Raw genomic sequence first — 9,837 nt, 5'->3', positions numbered from 1 at the left:
AATATGCCAGAAACAACACACACGACATATCACATTTATTTTTCTGGCACCACGCAACACTCCCTCTACCATGTGCTATGCCGACACACGACATGCAGCACGTTAGACACGTGACTGTATGACCAGTGTTGTGTTGGATTGGCAAGTTATACACCTCTACTCACGCGTAATAACATTCTCATTTTCTGATAAAATTCATGCTTTAAAAAATAAAAATAAAGACTGCATTATTATTTTTTGAAGCATGCATTATTTTTGTTGCTTGTATATGCATTCCACTAGTTCATTTCATGGCTCAAGTAGGTTAGATTCTTTGAGATGTTGCCAAACCAAATGAGTGAAGTATGAAAAGGAAATGGGTGTGAGAAGAGAAATTGGAACGCCAAAAGGTTAAAACAGACCCTAACTTTCACAGCTGGACAAAGAAAATCTATGCCTTTATGTTTGTTTTAAGAAACCATGCAATCACAAGTGGGAATGGCCTTTTATCTTTTTGATCATACCTACCTCAAAGTAGCAAAAAGTAAGGGTTTTGAAATCAAGGATATGAATTCTAGAACCATGATCCAAGTTACTAGCAGCTAGCTAGCTAGAAGCATAACAACTATTTCTGTTTTTGATACTCAATGGATAGGTTTATGGTTAAATTAGTATGCACGCATTGTGTGATTGTAAGGGATGAATGTGTTACTTGAATTGTCATTGAAGATATATATAGATAAAAAGTAAAATGTGACGTTTTTGGAGGATGGCAATTAAGAAACTAACGACTCCTTGATAGGTTTTTGTTGGGACATGATATAATTAGTGATAAGAATAAGACTTTTGTTAGGGACACAAGTTAGCGTTAGGATGCTAGTCGTTTTAGTTTGTTAGGGTTGTCCATATACAGGTAGAATTGGGTGATGTATTATTTGTCCACTAGATCATATTTGTCTTCCCTAAAAAATATCTAGCTCTCAAATAGTGCTGCCCAATGTGTGTATTATGCGTCTCTTTTCATGGGTGGTTGAAAATTTAAACGTTGACGTCGCACGAAAATACTCCCTCCCTTTAGAAAGGACCACTAATTCTTTGTGTGTCACTCGCAACTTACATGCACAGTCTTGATTCGTTAAACAATGAATAACAGGATAATTAATCTTATCATTAACAATCATTCATGTGGAAATAGTAAGTAGAACAGTATTGCAAAGACAAGCACATTGAGAGGTGCAGTAAGGACCAATCTAAGCTTAGATCTCTTTTCCTCATTTACGAGAACACCTTGGAATGCAAAAAAATACCAAAATAAATGACGATCCTGTGAGCTAGTACATAGACAGGTAGAAATCATCTGTAGTCTAGTCTGTACTTATCAGTGAACAGTGAGAGCATGTCTGTTATCCAATCGGATTTCAGTACCAAAAATCAACGTGGGTTATAAATAGCAACATAACTCTGGCAAACGGATGCTAAAAACTAAAAATATGCACCATAATGTTTCTATTACACCTTCATAAAGGTTTGTATCCTGGATTTTAATTATGTGTGTTGTTTGTAGTCGTTGAAAAACACATCACTTAACTAACCTCCTCCTAAATGTAAAAACAGAAAGCTAACTTAGGTGAGTTTTGGTACCATAAAATTGAGACCTGCTGTGCTTTCATGGTTAGTTGAGCCATCCGTGACTTTGCTCCCCTAGCTAACACCATATGAGCTCACTAACCAGTATTGTTTGTCAAATTATTCAGTTTTACAAAGGCCTCTTCGTCACTTAATTAGAATATATATCCATCAATTTTTGTTTCTTCCTTTTTCAGATTTTACAGGTCATCATTAACATAAGCTGATCTTTGTCATCATCTTATCTGTTTATCCAGTTACTATACTCACGGACCCACTTTCCACATCAGCTTCCAACACAGTAACTCTGTAGTGTATTGTAATCTCAGGAAATCCAAGCAGCAGCAGCAGCAGCCTCTGTAATAGTTAAGTGTGTGTTTTAAACCCTCGTGATCAGCAGCACCGTTTTCAACTCCCATTCACCTAATTAAGCAGCTCTTCTTCGACACTTCCTTTTCTCTCTCTCTCACAAGCAACAAACAATCCAAGATTCCAAGTTACTAATACCAGCTAGCTGTGAGACCCAGAAAATGTGCAATCATCGATAGATTAATGTCACAATCACTATTATCCCATTTTTGCAATCTATATACCATCCGTCATTACGGCCGCCAAGCCGTGCTCGTCGGATATTCACGATCTGAATTCGAAATCTGATTACATGATAAACTTTTTTTTTCCCTGAAGCATTCTTTTTGTATTTTGATTTCCATCAAATGGAGAGTTAATTTTTTATTTAATTTTTCTTTTAATTTTTTTTTAAAGATCTTTTTTTCTCTTTTAAGGATTGGTGCGTGTTATTCACTCAAACCCTCTTATCAGCTTATCACTCACCACTACTCTCCAAGCAGCACACCACTTGACCACACCCCCATCACTATATGACCACCCTCTCTTTCTCTTCACTCTGTCTAAACTGTCTACTTTAACACAGTTCAACTAAATACGTGGAAATCCAATCATCAAACGGTATTTACATCATGAATCCTAAAACATCACTCACACTCACATACTCTCTTTATGACATTCTATATAAACTCATTTGATTTCCCTCCCCAACACAAATCTCATTTCTCTCCTCTTCTTCTTCCTCTCTCTTTCACCATCTTCTTCTAAAAATGGGCACCATTAGCATTACCAATTTCATTCCGTTCTTTCTATCACTGCTGCTAGTGATAGCAGTAGAATCATCAAGAATCCCATTTGCTTGTAACCCGAGAGATTCAAACACAAAAAACTATCCATTTTGTAAAACAAATCTACCCATACAGTACAGAGTTAGAGATTTCATTGGACGTTTAACATTACATGAAAAGGTAGGACTATTGGTTAATAACGCTGCTCCTGTTCCTAGACTTGGTATTCAAGGTTATGAATGGTGGTCTGAAGCTCTTCATGGTGTCTCTAATGTTGGCCCTGGTACTAAATTTACTCCTCAATTCTCTGCTGCTACTAGTTTCCCACAGGTCATTACTACTGCTGCTTCTTTCAATCAGTCCCTCTGGGAGGAAATCGGAAAGGTAAGATTCTTTATTTTATTTTTTTATCTATTCAATATTATTTATTGAATTTAGATTTTTTTTAAAGAAAAAACTCTGTTCACATTTATTAGTAAGGTTGTTCTGGTCAATTTGAAGCTTTGGGTGATTCATTCCATTTATGTGTCTATTTGTTGGAAGTTGAATTAAGGATGCCATTCCATCATTTTTGTGGCATTAACTTTCTTAAAACATTTTAGTTTCTCGAAAACTTTTCGCTCTCGCATTTTTTATTGAGGTGCTATAGTTCACTCGTCTAGGGCTAGTGAGTAGTGACACGTCAGTCCTCAGTAGTACTACTAGGTAGCAGTGTATTCGTTAAGTTACTAAACTAATTTTGGCTTTATCAATAATCAAAGATATATAAATCGATTTGAATCATAATTAAAATTGGAATTAGTTATCTAATCAATTTTCATTACTCAAAAGGTAATCAAAATTTGGTGACAACTACCAGAGTGAACGTGGTCTTTGTTAGGTCCTATAATGGCTGCAAATAATTCAGTGCTAAGATAATGACATCTCCTAACTCTATTATTACTTCTTAAGCACATCTTTTCCACTGCCTATATTGAATATCCCCTCTTAAATTCACTTTGCAGCATAAACTTTTTGAATCATCTTAAAATGACCACAATACCCTTGATCATTAAAAAAAAATATTTGCAGTAAAAAATAATTCTGATGTTTTGCAGTTTCTAAAGTGCAATCCACTTTTACCCATAAAAGCAATAACTCGTGAGGTCACAGAGAAGTGGGTCCGAGAATAATATTTGTAGCTTAAGTTAGCAAATTAATGTGTGAATTTTTTGAATGCGCAGGTAGTGTCAGATGAAGCAAGAGCAATGTACAATGGAGGGAATGCCGGGCTCACATTTTGGAGTCCTAACGTGAATGTATTTAGAGACCCAAGATGGGGAAGAGGACAGGAAACGCCCGGTGAAGACCCAGTTATAGCTGGTAAATATGCAGCAAGATATGTAAGAGGTTTACAGGGTAACGACGGCAACAAGTTGAAAGTTGCAGCTTGTTGCAAACATTACACAGCTTATGATCTTGACAATTGGAATGGTGTTGATCGTTTCCATTTCAATGCTAAGGTAGGTTTTCAATTCTATCACTCCACTCTGTTTTTTTTTTCTTCAATTGAATGGTTCTGATTCATCAGTTGTCTTTAGGTCCACTTTCTGGATTTTGAGTATATTAGGTGGGACCATATTTGCACTTGGTTGTTTAAGTGGTTCTGTCCTTTCATCATGTCAAATGCTACTTGAAGTAGAAGAATGCATTTCCGTTATCATGTTATCTTCTTTCACAAATTTTAACTTTCCTGCCCATCCTTTAAAGAGCTCTATATTTTCTTGGTATTTTCTTTTTACTCGCTCGCAAACTATCTTGATCTAGCAATATCACAACCAACTAATAGTTTTCTTTTTTTCTTCTTCCTGTTCCAGTGACATGGAATGGTCCCGAATACGAAAACATAAAGAATGAAATGACAAAACAATTTCGTTTTCTTTTTTCTTGTTTTTATGCTATTCTCCCTTTCAAAAAAGTTCTTCAAACAAATGCATCATTGTCGGATCTTCAATTTTGTTTTTGTTTTATCCTATTATATATTCCTTTAGATGCATACCTTTTAACCAGAAAAAAAATGCGCTGGATTTTGTGATTTTTTTTTTCTTTTTGTCAATGAACAATTTTAAGTTTGTTATTGGATGTGCAGTGGCCACCATGAGGTACAAAAGGCTGCAACTGCAATACAATAATTGTTGAATAATTGTTGTGCTCGTTTGTAGGTAAGCAAGCAGGATTTGGCGGATACATTTGATGTGCCATTCAGAACATGTGTAATGGAAGGAAAAGTTGCTAGCGTCATGTGTTCATACAATCAAGTCAATGGAATTCCAACTTGCGCTGACCCAAATCTTCTTCGTGGTACAATCAGAGGTGAATGGAAGCTCAATGGGTATGTTACCATCAAACTTTCTGATAATCCCATTTTCTAAATTGTGATTGAATTTAAGATCTCTTACCGATTTTGCGGGTCCTGCAGGTATATTGTCTCAGACTGTGACTCGGTTGGTGTTTTCTATGATAACCAACACTACACTGCTACACCAGAAGAGGCTGCTGCTGCTGCCATTAAAGCAGGTTACAGTTAAAACTTGACCACCACTGTCATTAATATAGTCTTACTGTAACTTGATTCAGCTGAAGCTGACCTATTGGCACATCATTTTTCAGGACTAGATTTGGATTGTGGGCCATTCTTGGCAGTGCATACTGAGTCAGCCATCAGAGGAGGGAAATTGAGTGAGTCAGATGTAAACAATGCCTTGATCAATACAGTTACAGTACAAATGAGACTTGGAATGTTTGATGGGGAGCCAAGAAATCAGCCATTCGGTCACTTAGGGCCACATATCGTGTGCAGGCCAGATCACGATCACCTTGCCTTAGAAGCAGCTAGACAAGGCATTGTTCTGTTGAAGAATCGTGGGCGATTACCGCTGTCGCCTCAGCGTCACCGTACTATTGCAGTCATCGGGCCTAATTCTGATGTTACTACAACAATGATTGGAAATTATGCTGGTATGAACAATGTCAGAAGCATAATCAAGCTAATACCAAATTCGAATGTTTTGATGTTTAGCATTTTAAGCAATTGATTGAGTTTATTTTGTTCTGATTCAGGTATTGCATGTGGATATACTACGCCGGTACAAGGGATAGCCAGATATGTTAAAACCATTCATGAAAAAGGTTGTGCTAATGTGGCTTGTAAAGGGAGAGAGTTGTTCGGTGCTGCCGAGAATGCTGCTCGTCAAGCTGATGCAACTGTTTTAGTAATGGGGCTTGATCAATCGATTGAGGCTGAGTTTTTGGATAGAACAGATTTGTTTCTCCCTGGGCACCAGCAAGAGTTGATTTCCAGAGTTGCCATGGCTTCTAAAGGTCCTACAATTCTTGTTCTCATGTCTGGTGGACCTCTGGAAATAACTTTTGCCAAAAACGATCCACATATAGCTGGTATCTTCTGGGTTGGTTATCCTGGCCAATCTGGTGGTACCGCCATCGCCGATGTCATTTTCGGACAAACCAATCCAGGTGCATTTTCACTTAGTCTTAGCATTTTCTATATTGACCTACATTCAAAGATTGATTTTTTCCTCAAATACTAACATTTTTGCATTTCAGGAGGAAAACTTCCAATGACATGGTACCCTCAAGATTACCTAGCTAAAGTTCCAATGACAAATATGGGTTTAAGGGCAGACCCAGCAAGAGGTTACCCAGGAAGAACTTACAGATTTTACAAAGGACCAGTTGTGTACCCATTCGGGCATGGATTGAGCTACACCAGTTTTGTTCATACCATTTCTAAAGCCCCAGCAATGTTAGCAGTACCTCTTGGTGGTAGACATGCTACTTCTTCCAACACCACAACATTATTGAACAATGCCGTGAAAGTTACCCACGCAAAATGTGACCGTCTTTCTGTCGGACTACACGTGAACGTTAAAAACACTGGTGAAAGAGATGGATCCCACACATTACTCGTCTACTCAACGCCACCAGCCGGCCATTTTGCTCCTGAAAAACAATTAGTTGCTTTCGAAAGAGTTCATGTTCCTGCTAACTCTGAACAACAAGTTAGAATTGGTATACATATTTGCAAGTATCTCAGTATCGTCGATAAATATGGTATCAGAAGAATTCCAATGGGAGAACATCACATCCATGTAGGTGATGTTAAGCATTCTATTAATCTTCATGTTGATGCTCTAGGAGAAATCAAATCATAGAGCTAGAGATGCCAGATACGGTTGGACGAACACGCCAACGTGCTTTTGTCAATATACCATTCATGTCCTTGCCTCAAGGACTCATAGCCTTCATTATATAAAGGGAGTGAAATATGAAAAAGGAAAGGGACGCAAGTCTTTTTTCTTCTACCTGATTTCAAATTTTTAGATATATGTAAAAAAAAAAAAGGTTCAAAGATGGAAAAAATTATACTCCATTTTTGTCTTATATTTAATTATTATTAAGCTCCACTTAATTAGGAGCATGTAATTGTATCATTATTCATAGTTAGGGTTTGGAAAAACTCTACATAATAACAAGAAGAAACAAGATTTGAAGTTCATTTGTGTGTGCTGCTGATTCTACTTCTCTGAATCCTGTTGTGAGCTATACATTTGCTGGGCTAAAAAGAACCAGATACTAACTTGGGCTTTGGCATAAACTGTAAAGTTGAGCTCTCATGTAATAGTCTCGTGTAATAGTGTGCAAAGTCAGACTCTTCAACAGTGAACACTCTCTCTTGTGGTAAAAATCATGTCTCTTTAGTTTCCAAAGCTTCTCTTCTGAACCATTTAGGGTTTATGTATGTACCTAATCAATGGAAGATCAGTGCTTGGTACAACTCCCATCATCTTCAAAATTCATTTGGTTGATTAAAAACTTCTCAAAGTTGGAGCCTAGTGAAGATGAAGAAATATGGGGCACTTGTACCTAAGAAGAAGCCATTGATCTCAAAGGTACTACCATTCACTTAATTTCTAATCCATCAAGATTTTAAAAGTTGGAAATCATTCTAGGGGGTAACAAATTGCTTGGGGGTGTCCATTTGCCTTTGGGTTGGTACACCCCATTAGCAGCCTTGGAAATCATTGTGCTATTGTCTAAAATTTCGACCTGGTGGATACCAAGAAAAATCTGTACTCTTGTTGGCAGGATAATCAGCGGGCGTTCTTTGATTCAGACGATTGGGCTCTAGGGAAGGTAATATTGGTATACTTGCATCTCCATGAATTTGAAATGAGTGATGTTTTGACTTCCTTTGTTTTAATTCCTTTTTATTTATGCGTGACTTCATTTTATTCACGACAAACAGACGGATTGGGTCAAAAAACTAAGGGCCTGTTTGGTACAGTTTTGAAAAACAGTTTTCAAAAATAGTTTTCCACTGTTTTAAAAACATACCATTTTTTCCTTGTTTTCATTTTCTAAAAATTGTTTGGTAAACTGTTTTTGAAAACAAGGAAAACCAACTAAATCGGATCAAATGTAAAGATTCGTCTAAGAGATAGTGATATTAGCCATGACTCACTTGCAGTCATTCCCCATCTCTTACTTTGTTCTGAAAAGAAGAAAAGAATAAAAAAAAGAAAAAAAAGAGAAAACACAGAAAACAATAATTTGTTGTTTTCATTTTTTTGTTTTTAAAAACAGAAAACAGATAGAAAACATTTTCTGAAAATGTCCTTACCAAACGCGTTTTCTCCCATTTTCTGTTTTCTCTGTTTTTAAAAACAGAAAACTGTTTTTGAAAACTATACTGTTAAGGATCGAGCAAGAGAGAGGAGAGCATAAACGCGCGGAAGCGTAAAAGACTACATTGATAATAATTTTGGTGTCACAACTTTCATGGCTCAACAGCCTATTTATATTGTTCACAAACTTGACGACCACTCAAGGTACTTTCCTAACTAAGATCAAACTCTAAACATAGACACTTTCCTAATATAACTCTCACAACTTAATGTGCATCTCTCCTAAATATAGACTCTCATATATTATTTCCTAATACCCTCCCTCAAGATGGAGCATGTAGATCACGAATGCCCATCTTGGACCAAAGAAATTTAACTTCGGTTTTCTTTCTTTTTTTTTTTTTCAACGCTTCTGCGAAAAAAAATCTTCAGATCGTAGTTTAAGGACGTTTCGGTCCTCTTTGTAGTTTAAGGACGTTTCGGTCCCCTTCATAGTTTAAGGACATTACGCTTTCGGTCCCATTTTCGTAGTTTAAGGACATCTTTCGGTCCTCTTCGTAGTTTAAGGACGTTTCGGTCCCCTTCATAGTTTAAGGACATTACGCTTTCGGTCCCATTTTCTTAGTTTAAGGACATCTTTCGATCCTCGGTCCTCTTCGTAGTTTAAGGACATTTCGGTCCCAATGCAGGTTTAAGGACATTGCGGTCCCATCTTCGTAGTTTTAGAACATTTCGGTTCCATCTTCGTAGTTTAAGGACGTTTCGGTCCTCTCTTCGTAGTTTAAGGACATTTCGGTCCCCTTCGGAAGTTTTAGGACATTACGGTCCCCTTCGTAGTTTAAGGACATTACGGTCCCCTTCGGAAGTTTTAGGACATTACGGTCTCAATCATAGTTTTAAGACATTACGGTCCTATCTTCTGAAGAATACTTCTTGTACTCTTGTTTTCTTGGTTTCTTCGATAGAATACTTTTTGTACTCTCTCGACAACTCATAGGATTTCAACCTATTATTGTTGTTCTTTTTCTCATCACCTCTTGGTGATTGTTTTCTTCTCTTTTTTTTTTTTCCTTCACAACATGAATGTTGTTTCTTCTTCTCTCTTGTTCCAGTCACGCACTTCTTGCGAAACCTTCACACTTCTTTGTTCTTCAAGATTCTCTCACAATCCTGTCGTCTTTACAAAGTCTGCCACACTTTGTAGGATCTCTAAGTTTCTACCACAAACTCTTCAACCACACTTCAATCTTCCAACTGTTATAACTCTTTTGTCACGCTCACTGTAACACTTTCTTCTGTAACTATTCTTCAACACTTAACTGTGACATTCTTTTGTCACACTTCTGTTCACCTGTAACAGTTCTTTTGCAACTGGTAAAATCTGTAACAATCCTCCAATAACACTTTCTTTT

The 9,837-nt window shown here is 37.0% G+C and overlaps 1 protein-coding gene across 1 annotated transcript; it reads left to right on the top strand.

The window, feature by feature from the left end:
* Positions 1–2,549: 2,549 nt before the first annotated feature.
* Positions 2,550–7,296, top strand: LOC113346881 (probable beta-D-xylosidase 2). Its single transcript, XM_026590432.1, has 7 exons — positions 2,550–3,125; positions 3,965–4,243; positions 4,943–5,112; positions 5,200–5,297; positions 5,391–5,738; positions 5,841–6,254; positions 6,345–7,296. Exons 1-7 carry the CDS (start codon positions 2,724–2,726, stop codon positions 6,950–6,952), a joined length of 2,319 nt encoding a protein of 772 aa, XP_026446217.1. The 5' UTR covers positions 2,550–2,723; the 3' UTR covers positions 6,953–7,296.
* Positions 7,297–9,837: the final 2,541 nt, after the last annotated feature.

The sequence above is a fragment of the Papaver somniferum genome, chromosome 2 (assembly GCF_003573695.1).
Source record: "Papaver somniferum cultivar HN1 chromosome 2, ASM357369v1, whole genome shotgun sequence".
Lineage (NCBI taxonomy): Eukaryota > Viridiplantae > Streptophyta > Magnoliopsida > Ranunculales > Papaveraceae > Papaver > Papaver somniferum.
Note: the sequence above shows the minus strand (reverse complement) of the source record. Positions and strands in the feature narration are given on the sequence as shown.